This window comes from Panicum hallii, chromosome 9, assembly GCF_002211085.1.
Source record: "Panicum hallii strain FIL2 chromosome 9, PHallii_v3.1, whole genome shotgun sequence".
Lineage (NCBI taxonomy): Eukaryota > Viridiplantae > Streptophyta > Magnoliopsida > Poales > Poaceae > Panicum > Panicum hallii.
The window spans coordinates 17720021-17734754 of NC_038050.1; the positions used below are offsets into that span (position 1 = coordinate 17720021).

General features: G+C 41.5%; 2 protein-coding genes across 2 annotated transcripts; one reads left to right on the plus strand and one right to left on the minus strand.

The window, feature by feature from the left end:
* Nucleotides 1–1407: 1407 nt before the first annotated feature.
* LOC112875787 (angiomotin-like) lies at nt 1408–2771 on the minus strand. Its single transcript, XM_025939760.1, has one exon. The coding sequence runs from the start codon at nt 2689–2691 to the stop codon at nt 1930–1932; it is 762 nt and encodes a 253-aa protein (XP_025795545.1). The 5' UTR covers nt 2692–2771; the 3' UTR covers nt 1408–1929.
* Nucleotides 2772–5884: 3113 nt separating this feature from the next.
* On the plus strand, nt 5885–12161 carry LOC112874077 (carbon catabolite repressor protein 4 homolog 1-like). The gene is made up of 12 exons (XM_025937245.1): nt 5885–6524; nt 8436–9195; nt 9637–9723; nt 9829–9912; nt 9984–10070; nt 10154–10240; nt 10509–10562; nt 10643–10734; nt 10819–10933; nt 11047–11197; nt 11316–11469; nt 11813–12161. The coding sequence occupies exons 1-11, from the start codon at nt 6367–6369 to the stop codon at nt 11459–11461; spliced, it is 1821 nt and encodes a 606-aa protein (XP_025793030.1). The 5' UTR covers nt 5885–6366; the 3' UTR covers nt 11462–11469; nt 11813–12161.
* The last annotated feature ends 2573 nt before the right edge of the window (nt 12162–14734 follow it).

Below are 14734 nucleotides of genomic sequence, written 5' to 3' on the forward strand. Positions count from 1 at the left end.
AGTTTAGTTTTCCACTAAAAACAACGGAACCTGCTGGTCCTAGAGTTTGTTCCGGAGCATAGGTTGATTGGTGTAGAGCAACAACTTGATACTATCATTGTGTAGAGCAACAACTTGATACTATCATTCATACAAACTCTAAATTATGGCCGTGCTCATCAGTGTTGCTACTATATTTTTAGATAACAAATTAACGAAGTTGCAAACCTATTATCAAGTCACATAATCAAGTCAAGACATCAAATGAGACATATTTCTTAGCGTTGTACTTAGAAATAGCGATAAGGCGCAGAGAAGTTCACATCGAGAAAAGGAAAAGTTGACACTAACCTAGACCCAGTTTGTTTCAGTTATTGATTGGGCTTTGTAGGCTGTAGCTTTATAATTCCTAGCTAAAACAAACAAGTTTTAACCACAGATTTCCGGAGTGTGACAATCCAGCAATCCATTATCTACCAGCTCATGGCACATATATTACCCATAATATGTCATTACAAACCCATTAACGTTAAGACCACATTCCCTTGTTTTAAGAAACTGGTGATGCACCCAGCACTATCAGGTACTCAGTTTTTCGAGATTGCCAAGATCCCCTGAAATTTCACCAAGGTGTATGCATACCAGATACCACTACAATGTTGCTTCACGCTGTGGCAGAAGAGTTGAGGTATTCGTAGAACAATTGAAGGTGCAGAGACTAAGATGACAAAGTTGAGTTTGGACTCGCTGTAGACCATCCATGGCCAACAAGGATGGAGAGCCAAACAGCTTTCATAACTGGTAATTCCACCCTGGATCGTCAGTCAAGCCTTTGCCGCTAGGATGATTTGAGCTTTCAATCCCCAGGCAACTAACCACAGAAAATATGAGCAGACATGGTATTTCATCCCCAAACACACTCACTTTACTTTGTAGTTTTAATCTTATAGACATGACCAGAACAACTTCTCAAATGGGTAAGAAATCAGATATTATGAAATGGAAGTCTCAAGATGCTAATATAAAGATCATAGCTAATAATTTTAAAGAAGCCTAAACACACATACAAGTCAATTCATTTGAACATGATAACTATGAGCAGTTAAGATATTGATAATTTGCAGAGCAGTCAAACATCAGAACATGTTTCTCCTTTTTTTTATGGAATGATATAGCAATCACTGGTTTGTATCAGATAGTGGAAGAGAGCAATTTATAAGAACAAAAAAAAAAGAAGACAAAAGGGATCATCAGACCATGAGAGATTATGAATAGAGGAGAGCAGTATAGGTGTAGTTTCCACTCAAGGTCTGCCTATTACAGTCATACGGTGCATGCACCTTGCTGGAAAGGGGAAAAAGAAAAGTAGCAGACTACCAAAAGCCACAGGTTTATTTTACCAAAAGTTTTCACAAAGCAAAATTCCAATGCAGGAAACAGTGCATGAGCTTGGACATCTGGAATGACAAAAAAATCACCAAACATCCTCACAAAATTTGTTCTCTCTCTTCGCTATAGAGAGAGCTCCCTGACCCCCAAACACTTATCCTCACTCCTTATCACTTATTCAAGTTACAACAGGAGATGCTCTCTCACACCTCCAAGAACACGAAAACTGCAAACAGTTTGAACCACAAGCTAACCATAATTTCTAATTTCACCTGTCCTTGTACACAAACACAAGGCATGATTGCACAAACATTTGTAGAATTACGGTAGGATCCATGGCCAAAGCTATTAGGGATGTAAATTGGTGACCTTAGGTACACCTCCAATTGTCTTTAGTTCAAATATTTGTACTACTCCAAAATAAGATCTAATTTTAGAGAAGTAGTACAAATATTTGAACTAAAGACAGTTGGAGGTGCACCGAGGGTCACCAATTTGCACCCTAGAAGCTACAACTGAGATCATGCAGGCCAAAAAAAATAGTTACCACCTCTGCCGGATTCAGTCAAGAAAACCGGTCTGCCGGAGCACGGCGTCGCGCACACGCCGGAGGTCGCGTCCCTTGAGCGTGCGGCCGACGCCCTCCAGCATCGAGGACGGCTTCCCGGGCACGCCGTAGCCGCCGCCCGCGGACGCGCGTGCCACCATCTCGTGCGGGGGCAGCATGGCGGCGTCCCCACGGAAGAGCTCCTCCTCCTCGTCAACCCCGTCGCCAGACCCGCCGTTGAGTTCGTCCCATTTGCGCCCGCGACTCCAAGGTGGGGGGACGGGGACCTGGACGGGGGCCGACTGGTGGTACGGCGCCGCGCGCGGCAGCTCGGGGTCCCTGGCCCTCGGCGCCACAGGGATGGCGCGCGAGGCGGATGGCGGGGACCGCGACGGCGTCGCTGAGGAAGCCGACGCCGCGGCGGCGGCCGCGGCGATGGTCGCCTTGCGACGGAGCAGCGTCCCAGCGGTTCCGGACGTGACCGTGGACACTGTCACGGCAGCAGCAGCAGCTCCGCCGCGTCCAGGTACCTTCCGTTCGCCTTCTTGGAGCGCGGCGAGCAGGCCGAGGTGACCACTCGGGACACGGCCCGGATTCTTGGAGCTGTCAGGCGGCGGGTCCGAGGAGGGGGCCGGGGCGGGGAAGAGGAGGTCGCCCTCGAGGAGCTCGTCCCCGGCGGAGGGCGAGGAAGAGGGGAGGGAGGGGGACGGGGTGGAGAAGAGGCCGAGGAAGCGCTCGGCGGGCGGAGAGCGGCGGGGCCGGCCGGGGGAGTCCATTGGGGTTCGTCCGTCGACGGCCGGCGGCGTCAGAAAGTGGGGGCAGCGTTGGTCTGCACTAAACACACGCTTCGCGACTTCTTGGTTGGGGAGGCTTGGAACCTTGTGAAGGGCCTTGGTTGACTCTTATTTGCCGGCCCATCGAGAGGGCCCAATTTCCAATATAGTAGTATCATGTCAAAATAAATTAGTGACGATCTTCTTCTTTTTTAAGCCTCTCGTGTAGTCCAGCTGCACTATCTGTTCTTACATGCACGCATACACCCCCTCCACACACGCACACCTCAGTCACATCACACATTTACAAACAAATCTACAACTATACTCAGATAAGAACCGCGTCCTTCTTAAGATCACCGGATGACTCCGTAGACGACGGGCGCGTCATAATCCCCCTGTGGCTCCATACGTGAGAGGCTGCAAATTTTATTTGGGAAAACCTCCGATGAGAAACACCAGCATCGAACCCTGAACGCTGTCAGGCTGCTCACCAGCAGCGCTACCAACCGAGCTATCGCTCATGCTCACAATCTTCTATTGCTATTAGTCTTTTAAAGATGTTTATAGGAATAGAGCATGTTTTGTCTACGAGTATTACTTGGTAAACAAAATTTGAGCTACGTGAATAAGTCACATCCGAAGGTGTACATTGAATTTTGTGTTAATCTGCTGATGTAATTAGATGTACACCTAGAGACAGAATAAGTACCTACATAAGTTAATCTGATGATGTATGGTTAACTTGCATCAAATTTTGTGTTTGGCAACAAGATGTACATGGAATAAAGAAATAAATAAAAATGGATTTACCCTCAAATAATATACACTTTGATAATCAATTACTCTTTTGTATCATATTTGAAAGTGTTATGGATAATTTATTCTGTATTGTATATTACATGCTGTGGACTGTGAAAAGGATGTCTCGAATATTTCGTTTTGGTCATTTCTTATATATGGAAAAGAGAATTCATTATGGTGTTTAGGTTTTAGTCTTTTGCTAGTCAATTAAGTTCAAGTTTTGGTTGTGTTAATGCTACCACGCACCTGAATATTATCGGAGTAAGTTACTGTCGGTGTTTAACCGGCTGCCCACCGAGGGATATATTCAAGGTGGTAAGTTTTGGGTGAGGGAACGCCGAGATCAGGAACTCGAAGGTGCAAAGAACACAAGACTTTAGACAGGTTCGGGCCGCGCGGAGCGTAACACCCTACGTCCTGTATGGTGGTTTGTATTCTCTTTGGTGTAGAATGACCTAATGATCTTCTATTTTGAGGGGGGTCCCTGACCTCCCTTATATATCCGAGAGGCCAGAGTTACAAAGGTGCTAACCAACCTCCGCTGAGAGATCATACCAGAACATATCTCGAGTAGATCCCCTCCGTGTTGGTTAGCTCTATCTCCTATTTAAACGGGATAAACAAGAGATAAACCAGATGAATAAGAGATAAGACGGACTTAATCTCTTAGACCTCTTTAAACTACGTTATGTGCCCAGCCCGGTGGCCCCGGATCTGACAGTTACTAACCTAACTTGCATGCCATAATTTAGCAATTAAGCAGGCTTTTGCTTTTCTTTCAGCATAAAAGCTATGTTTACCTGACCAAATATGTTGATCCAATTATTCTACTAGAGCATCCTAAATAATATGTGTTTTTAGTGCACAAATTATAGCTAGGGGCCTCTATGTTCTCTGTGAAATTAGATTAGAGTAACTTTAGCACTAAACCAATATATAGTAATCAGATTCATATATTTTTGTATAATTAATTTTATATTCTGTAGGTATATATGTAATAGAGTTTTAGTAAAAATATATCAAGCTGGCCATTAATATATTTTGTGAAGCTACAGTGCAATTCTTGTCCATAAAATTGATATAGAGCACTAAAAACACTCCATTAGAGGAACAAAATTAATAACATGGATCCAGATTAAGCATGTCTCGTATTATTTGGGCCATACTAAAAGAAAGTACAAACTCAAGCAATAGGTGCTACTTTCTCATCTAGCTTTTATTAGCCCTTTGGTCATCTCCCTGGAAATTATTGAAAGCTATTTATTCTTTTATTGTTTGGAATTTATCCTCACATTTACCAATGAATTTGACATTTAACGTTAAGGACATATTTCTTTTATGCTCATACAAGAACATGGAAGTGAAGCCAAGTCAATTTTGATTCTAAGAATAAAATCGGAGAGCTAATGCCTTTACAAATATTTATCACATAATTTTCTAAAAAAGGTTTCATCATAGAAAGCATATTAGAGTTTCCAAATTTTGGAAAGGCATTCTTGATATAAGAGCATAAGTTAGATACCTTAATATCCTCGCGATATTTTTCTCATTTCACTAACACTTAAGTATCATTCCAACGACAGTTAGTTGCTTTTATATTTTTAGGAGTTATTTTTTGAATAATCTTACTCGTGACATAAAATACATGCCATTTACATAGGATATTATAAAAAAAATTCTCAATGAACCATTTAAAATGCATGGGTTGGAAATTGGAATTCGATATATGATTAAAGTCTTGTTTGGATGAACCAATATCTATTGAGATCTTGGCGTAACTCTAATAGAGGTGTCATCTTCATTGAGTCATTTGTGTACGAGTTTAATTTTAGATACTGAAGTTTTGATTTGCATGGATACAATAAATTAATGTTTAATGGTTTGTTTGTTGATATCTTGTGTTTGAGGACCATATCATTATTGAACAAACTAACACATGTTTTTATTTGATTAAGGAGATATATTTATACGTTGAATTGTTAGATGTGTTCCATATTAATTTGTGCACATATTATCTAATTGGACTGCTAACACATAAAACCCCATACTTTAAATTTATCTACCAAAAAAACAACATACCCTACTTTCGGGGCACCACCTACCATTTCTTAAATATGCAAACATTGATACCATATCTTTTTAAGGACCATACCATTATAGAACATAGTAAACCATGATTTTTTCTGATGAATAAGGTATATTTATATTAACAACGCACATATCATCCAATTAATAAACTACTAACACGTGAAAAGCCTACGCTTTCTATTTATCCACCCACAGAAACAGCATACGCTATTTCCGGGTGCCGCTACCATTTCCCGAATCTACAAATACCAAGCGGGCTCGACCGCTCGCCGCGCTACACGAAATCCCCCAAAATTCCAACGCGAACCCCACGAAAACGAAACTCCAAAGTCCAAGCGCGACGCGAGCAGGCAGCCAGGAAGAGAGAGAAAGCAGATAGTGCGAAGAGCGAGACGGGGGGGAGGGAGAGAGAAACAGGGAGCAAAACCCAAACCCTAACAATCATTTCCAGGCCCCCGCCCCGCGTCTCCAGAACGTTCCGGAACCTTCGAGGGACCTTCCGCAGGCGAGGCCTCGCTCCCCCGCCCGGATCTCCCCATTCCCCCCGCGGCCAGTGCGGCGGGATCCTGACGCTGGCGCTGTCTGGTGGGGTTTCGTGCAGGAGCAAGCGCCGAGCGCGGGTGTTTGGATCGGGGGAGGCAACGCTGGCGGCGCGCGGCGGCCGCAGGTGATGGCGGATCCGCCTGGCGGTGGGGGATCTAGGGCTTGCGTCTGCAGGGGGAGACAGTTCGAGTCGGCGGCGGCGGGGCTGGGGCTCGGGAGAAGAGAGCAGGGGAGGGAGGGAGGATGCTGAGCGTGGTTCGGGTGCACCTGCCGTCGGAGATCCCGATCGTGGGCTGCGAGATCACGCCCTATGTGCTGCTGCGGCGACCTGACGGCGCAGTCTCCACCGACGACGTGCCCGAAACCGCGCCCACCGATGGCCAGTTCATGCGGTACAGATGGTAAGCAGCTACTGATTGTAAATTTGCGATCTATAGTTGGTAGAACATGTCATTTAGGCATATTGGATTGCTCAGCTATTGTTCGTCTGCCTGTGGTATTGAATTTTGACCAATTTAGGGTTTCTTAGTAGATACCTAGATGCTCAAGCAGTTGCTAAACTCATGAGAGTACACATTTCTTGAACCAATTTGTTCATATTTGGATTATGACTGTGCGATCAGAGCTCTTAATTGTACAAATGCTCCTTTAATTTCGAAACAGGTGGAACCGTAAGTAATGTAAAATGCTGGTGCTCGCCATTTAGAATGTCACATGGACAGATTTTAAGGTTGGAAACAAATCTGGGTACAGAACTCACAGGTATATAATACCAGATGGGAACGGAGACAGCTATTAGGCTTATAATTCAATGAACAATTTGGCAAACAATCTGTTTTATGGCCTATTTGTATTTTGATGCTGAAAATGTGTGGTTACAACCATAGACAGATAGGAGTAATCAATTGTTTTCCTTTACGCACTATTTCCATCCTCATGCTAGAATTTTGGCGTCATTAAATATTATCTAACTCAGTTGAGGTCATGCAACTAGAATATTTGGGATCCACTAGTGGAAGCAATTTGTTTCCCTTGTCAGACACGAGTTGGTGTAAATTGGGTAATCCATTTCCACTAGTCAACCACAAGCTTATGGGTCATCTGATTCTGTAAGATGGTTCATTCCTTGAAGTAAACAGTCTATTAACTTCGTGAGTTGAACTTGAAGGTGGCAATGCCGGTTAGTAACTTTAATATTGTTCTGTTTCTGATGCTTGAAATAAGCATTTATATAAATTACTAAATTAGAGTTGACCAGATTAGTTACTTTCAATTGAAACCTATTCACTTGATGATGGCTTTTAACGTAAACCTGTTGGGACATATGTTTTAGCATTCTGACAGAGTTAATGTACTGTAGATATGTAATGTTCTAGTAGGCGTGGAGTTGTGGGGGTGGTTCCTCTGAGCAGAAGCAATGGTGCTGAACCCAGGGACCAGCATCTAGTTGTGCAAGGAGAACAGGGGGAGGGACTGACTTTTAATTTCTTGACGTAAATGAATGGGTAGCAATAAATAGGTCTAATCTGAAATAAATGATACCTAAAACGTGATAGCTTAACAGCTTGAAGTACCTGCACAGCTGTGGGCATACCGTCCTGCTGGCCATACTTAGGACTCGGCTGCCTTCTATACTGAAGGGTCACCATAACAAGTTAAATTTTTTAAATCATCCTGTCAACATGATTCATAATTTTTGGGCGTGATGCTTTGTACTTATTCTCACTTTGTTTGAGAGCTATGTAGGCCAATTTTTACAGATTAAAAACATATGTTAGATCCAAAAATAAAACATAGTTATGCGCCTAGGACCTTAGACCTTCGAGTCTGGAGCTTTTTTTTTATCCCCAACTTTTCTTTCTTTTGGTTGATATTCGTTCCAGGTCCTTTAGTTCCACTACTTACTTACTTAGCAAAATCTCTTGTATAATTAATTGTTTTATACTAATATGTTTTAAAAAAAACTGTGAAGCCCACTATGCACATAAATCCATTTTTCTCAAACGTATTAATAGTATCACAGTGATACCAATGAAGCATCAGTGGTTAGAAAAAAATTAATGAGAAATGGCCACACATACCTTTTTATTAGATGACATTCTGCAATCATTTAACCTCCTTCACAGTTTGCAGCATTAATGTAGGAGTAGAGTGTGATCATATTGCAATGACTACCCTCCATTAATTCAATAATTCGTACTTCAAAGTACTTTATGTACTTCTAGTAGGCATTTTACTGTCCTTTTAGTAGTTTCTCTTAAGCCTTCTGAATGTCCAGTTGTGGTTATGTTGATTTGGTTTCTTACTTGAAGGTATCGCATACAGAGCGATCGGAAAGTTCCTATCTGCAGTGTACATCCAATGGAACAAGCAACAATTCAGTGCCTCGGTTGTCTCAAGTCAAAAATACCTGTTGCTAAGAGCTACCACTGTTCAGCCAAATGCTTCTCTGATGCATGGCAGCATCACAAGGTTTTGCATGAGCGAGCTAGTAGTGCTTTAAATGAAAATGGAGCTGAAGAAGAGGAGTTATTTGGTAGATTTGGCAGTGGTGGTTCTGGGGTTCTAAGTACTGCTGGGTCTGGTTCATTGTCAAATTTTGGACAGAGCCCTGGTGTTAGTAATGGGCCTGTGCCTTTGTATCCCTCGGGCACTGATAAGAACTCTGGAGAGACTTGGTTTGAAGTTGGACGCTTGCGGACATATACTCCGACAGCTGATGATATTGGGCATGCACTAAAATTTGAGTGTGTAGCTGTGGATTCAGAAAAAAGGTCTCCAGTGGGACCTCCGACTTCAATTATGACATCACGTGTAATCCCTGCACCAACTCCCACCCCACGTCGCCTTATCCAAGTGAACGGAGATGTTTTAGGTCACTTGGATTTAGACAGCCAAACTTCTTCGTTAGGGACATTCACTGTGTTATCCTACAATATTCTTGCTGATGCATATGCTACAAGCGACACATATAGCTACTGCCCAACATGGGCACTTTCCTGGACTTACAGAAGACAAAATTTGATGCGTGAAATTATTGGTTATCATGCTGATATCATTTGTCTTCAGGAGGTATAATATTCTAACCTATCTCTCCAATTTATTTTTTTCTGGCAAACCTTTTTTTCTGCACTTCTTGATAGATATGTTTGAGTGAATACATTAAGCAAGTCTAGTGTTGTGCAATCCAATGAATGTAAGAATTGTACCTTTAGATATCTCTGCAATGTTGTTGAACTGAGTGTTCTGCTTGTTTATCATCTGAAATGCTATTCTGTGCTTGTATATGACCCATAGTTTTTTCTTTTAATCTGCTTGCATTTATGTTATGCTCTTCAAAATCTTTTTTCTTGAAGGCTGCTCTTTGCAATATTGGTCTCTTGATTTTTGACCTAAATGGATATTATAGTACAATTAAGGCTAAACCCTGACAAGTAATTGGTGGAATCTTTTCATAAGTTAAATCCAATTAGTACCAATGGTCATCAAAACAAGCTAAATCTCCCTTTTTAGGTACAATTAAACCACTTCGAAGATTTTTTTGCACCTGAGCTTGACAAACATGGATATCAGGCGCTTTACAAGAAAAGGACAACAGAGGTAACTTTGAGTTGCTTTTATTTTTTTTTATTTTGTTTGATACTTTTTTAATTTTGTTTGATACCATCTGCTAGCCTATTTGATTCTTCTCCTTTGCTGTCACAGGTGTATTCTGGAAATCCTATGGCCATTGATGGCTGTGCTACCTTTTTCCGCAGAGACAAATTTTCACATGTTAAAAAATATGAGGTACAATCACTGCCAGGTTCATTGTTACCAGCTGGCTTGCATCTTTCTAATTCTTGCACCTGCTTCTGTAGGTTGAGTTCAATAAGGCTGCACAGTCCCTAACGGATGCGATTATTCCCCCTGCTCAGAAAAGGGTGGCTTTAAGCCGATTGATTAAAGTAAGAAAAAAATTATATTGTATGCTCAGCATTAATTCTATTTATGAATTTTAATAATCTCCTTTTTCTCATTTCCTTTGAAGGACAACATTGCACTAATTGCGGTTTTAGAAGCCAAATTTGGAAATCATGGAGCTGAAAATCCTGGTAAAAGGCAGCTACTTTGTGTGGTACGTGAACTTCTCTTCTTGTTTTGGTGTGTACAAAGAACTAATCTATGTCAGAATTTCAGATGCATAATATCATCCTCATGTAGAAACTTGATGTTTTTACCATTCTTTAGATTTGAGGCCTGCTCTGCTACAGAATTCTATTGTGTCTCTGTTTTTAGTCATATATATGTGTGTCTTTCCTTGACTCTTTTCACACTCGATGGATTTTGTTGTCACTAGGGTCTCAGCCTCTCTGGTCTCTTTTTTTAATGATTTCAATTTGCAGGCAAATACACATATAAATGTCCATCAAGACCTAAAAGATGTGAAGCTTTGGGAGGTTGGTATCATCACATTATATGCGCTAGCAGTCTCCGTCATCTCAATTTTTCAGGACAACAATAATTATGTTTTTTTCAGGTTCATACCCTCCTAAAAGGATTGGAGAAGATAGCGGTTAGTGCAGACATTCCTATGTTGGTCTGTGGAGATTTCAATTCAACCCCTGGGAGGTGTGTGTGAATATCAGGCAATATTTGCCAGGCTTTATATGTTCTTAAACCATGAATTTCTAAGCACACAATTGTATCTTTCAGTTCTCCACATGGGCTTCTTGCAGTGGGTAAAGTTGATCAGCTACATCCAGATCTGGCCATAGACCCCCTTGGAATATTACGCCCTCCAAGCAAGTTGAACCATCAGCTTCCTCTGGTACTAATCTGTCATGGTTCTGTTATCCTTTTTTCAATCTGTCAATCTGTCGTGGTTTTGTTATCCATTTTTGCTCTGGTCATGCTTTGACCAAAGGTGTTGCTTGATTGTAGGTCAGTGCATATTCTTCTTTTGCAAGAATGGTAGGTGTTGGCTATGATTTAGAGCACCAACGGAGAAGGATGGACCCAGCAACAAATGAACCGCTCTTCACAAATTGCACAAGAGATTTCACTGGGACTGTCGATTACATATTTTACACAGGTTTGTGCATGGCTACTCGTCACTGTCATGTAGGATTTTTATTATATTGTTGCAGCCTTGATAGCAGATATTGTGGTTGTGCTGTTTGATGATGGCCATGTCTGCTCTCTTCTTTCAGCGGATTCATTGACGGTGGAGTCGTTATTGGAACTTCTGGATGAGGAAAGCTTAAGAAAAGACACAGCTCTCCCTTCACCTGAGTGGTCATCAGATCACATTGCACTCTTGGCCGAGTTCCGGTGCAAGCCTAGAATCAGACGGTGATATGCTAGGTATGTAACAACTAACAAGGAAATCAGTGATGTCATATTGTTACTTATTGTTCACATGAACAGCATGGAGTTTACAGGGACTTTTTGCTGCACCATAGATAATTTTAATCTGCATGTTGTAGGTTCGTCATAGTCTGTTCTTTTGGATCTTGCTTTTGCTTGTAATACTGCAAATCATGCCAAATTTCTGATATGTGCTTAGAGAAATGCTTCCTATACAATGCTTCGTATATTAGCCACGATCTATGCCATATGACATTCAGATTCTGGTTGTGTGCAACGGCAAATTAGCAGACCATGTTTGTTGTTCATTGTAATCATCACACTCACTGAATGTCTTCAGGTCTTTCACAAAAGGTTAACGTCAGCATCCTTGGTGGTCGAACAGTCTTCCATGGCGGGAGTTGTGGCTTGGCGGAACGCGGGCCCTCGGGGAAGCAAGCGGCCTTAGGAAGCGGCCTCGGGAATGGGAAGGAGGCTTGTAACTTTGATTTTACCCCACTTACATTTCTGTCAGCTCATGATATTTAAGCTGCTCCTGTGTACCATTACTTTCTATAGAAGAAAATACTTGGAGAGAAACATTTAACAGCAACAGCTTGTAAGCCTTTTCCCCTCTTTTTTTTTCTTTAACTTTGATCTCCTTCCGTTTAGTTTCTGGAGCAGTTTTAGTTTACCTTTCTGCTATTGTCTCTGGATTCTCAACTCCTTGCTGCATGCAAGGTGTAGGTGCCCCCCAGCCTCTCTGAATCTTGTACCAATGGTATGCAGACTCCAGGTGTCGTTGCTGCCGTGAACTCGGTCACAGGTAACAAGCTCATGGTTGGTGCTGGTGGCACTCATGGGGTCATGGCCGGTAGTGTGGTGCCGTCCTTTTTTGTTGTACGTGAATGGAAGCTGGCCGTATGGGTTTGGGTTGTTGGCCCTATGAAGCTGTGAGATCCTGTCTGTCACCTGTGCGGCTGTGCCACCTTGTGACGAGTTGGTTGGAGCATGTCCTTTGCCCAAACTGCCGATGCACGAGCGTACGCAGCACGCACAGCTCCGTTCCCTTGGTTTCCTCGACCAAACTGGCACCTAACACATTGGCGGTTAACACGAAGTTTTGGATGTTGGACGTACAGCCTTTCGATGCCGTGCTCAACTGAACGGCACGACATGGACATTCCGAAGAAGATGGCATCCGGGGAAGCTTCTGTCAAGTGCCAGGGCCTGGCAAACCTTGACCTGAGCCGTTGTAGTTGCAGGCACGTCAAAAAGTCAAAGCTGCCGCGCATCCGAAATTTTCAGAGGTTTTGACCGCGGAATAATCGTCAGCGGACCGCGTGCACGTCCCTCGGTGTCACTGACATCGCCGGGGCCGGCTTGCGTGCGATAGCACGGAGCACGGTCACCTCGAGGGGCCTCGAGGTCCAGGGAGACGTAACCGTCGGCGCCGCCGGCTCTTTTATAACCGCAGCCACGGGTACATGGGCAAGATGACCAGATGAGATGTTTGTGATTAAAGATGCAAGTTGATATCTAATAGCACTTTCTAAGTCACTGACTAATTCGGTAACATACCACTTTAGTTTATTTTTGTCCTAAATTAATTACGTGCAATTCTATGCTAATTTATTTATCTATTTATTGTGTCGATCCAATGATCCAAAATATTTATATCTTGCATTCTTATTCGTGATACAACAAAAGTTGCTAAATTTTATTCTTAGCAGGACCTTTTTTTCGTAAATGTGGTTCTATATATGGATAGAGAGAATATAATAAAACGATTTAGAAAGTGGCAATCTAAAAGATCCTTTTACTCTTTAATAAACTCATATGGTTATACCAGTTGTTCTTTGTTATAGGCAATTGTCATGATCGTCTACAAAATTTCGAAGTAACTTAGGAAATACTTATGTCCTATAATAATATTGGTGTCCTATAATTTTTCCTAATAACATATTTGTCAGCTTAGTTATCTTTGTAATAATTCTATCTATACATCATATATTTATTCCAAAAAGAAAAGATGGTATGCTATACCTCAATTGGATAACTCTCGCCGCAAAATGAATATGCTAAAGTACAAAAGACATTTGTTTGATAATATACAATACTTTTGAGGTAATCGTGTTGAAACATAAGCACTACCATGACAGATAAAGCAAACAATAAATGGTACATTAGCAAAATATTACTGTGCAATGAAACAATTGCTTTGCCATTCACAATAAAAAACACGCACTCAAATACAAATGGCTTATTGACATCTTAGAAAATATGATCACTAATGAGGAACTATCCATTTGCATAATCCAAATTAAATTAAGGAAAGACAAACCCAGATTTGAGCTAAAAAGAGGACTAGGTGGTGAGAGCATCACTTATGCTTCTCACTGTTTTGTCCTTCGATGTCTTAAAGTAGCTTCTTATAGGCTCCTCCATCACAACCATATGATTCACAAGAGATGTAAACACAAGGCAAAAAAAAAGTAAACGGAGTACATCTACAATCTCATACTAGTATTGCTTAGTGAACAAATTGCACTTTGCCCCCTTAAAAGGGTATTGATTTCGCACAAAAGAAGTTCCAAGTAGTTTTCAAACATGTTTATACATATGCTTGCTTCACGGTTTGCATTTTTTTCTAACTCTTCATAGATCCCTAAAAAACAAGTCTTTTTATTAATTCTAGGACAGATTAACAAATTTGTAAAATAACATTATTTGCCCCTATTTATTAGTTATATTTGTCGTTAAGTGACTACCGCATGCACATGCACATATCAAATGATGTAACAACAATAATAATTGTGGGACAAATCTTGAATTATGAATGACATGTTTTTTTATGGAGAGAATATGCTGTAATTGAATTAAACATAAAAACATACCTTATATTTATTATATGCTAGGAAGGGGTCTTCCTTGTGCTCATAGTTAATCATACATGGTTCTAGTATAGCTCGGTGGAAAATAATTTTTCGTCGCTACTTGACAAATATTATGATTATTTTTTTTATCTAAGAATAGAATATTTTTTTGTAAAAGTCTTGACTTTTTATATATTCATTCTGGCAAGGAAATCACTCAGCGCTGTGGCAAGGAAATCACTCAGCATTCTGGCAAGGAATATGTTTCCGGAGACGAGAAAAAAGAGAGATTCTCTTGTGGAAAGGAATGAAAGAAGAAGAAAGATTCAACCACACGGTTTCAAGTTTCAACTTTCAAAAAACCCCAGTTTCAGATTAGCCTAGGGTGCATCTCGCAAAAATCCATC

What these genes read in the sequence shown, in the direction of transcription:
- LOC112875787 (XM_025939760.1), bottom strand. Translation starts at nt 2,691, where the DNA reads ATGGACTCCCCCGGCCGGCCCCGCCGCTCTCCGCCCGCCGAGCGCTTC.
- LOC112874077 (XM_025937245.1), top strand. Translation starts at nt 6,367, where the DNA reads ATGCTGAGCGTGGTTCGGGTGCACCTGCCGTCGGAGATCCCGATCGTG. An exon ending in CAGTTCATGCGGTACAGATG is followed by an intron (nt 6,525 to 8,435) that starts GTAAGCAGCTAC and finishes TCTTACTTGAAG; the next exon opens with GTATCGCATACAGAGCGATC. An exon ending in CTTTAAGCCGATTGATTAAA is followed by an intron (nt 10,071 to 10,153) that starts GTAAGAAAAAAA and finishes TTTCCTTTGAAG; the next exon opens with GACAACATTGCACTAATTGC.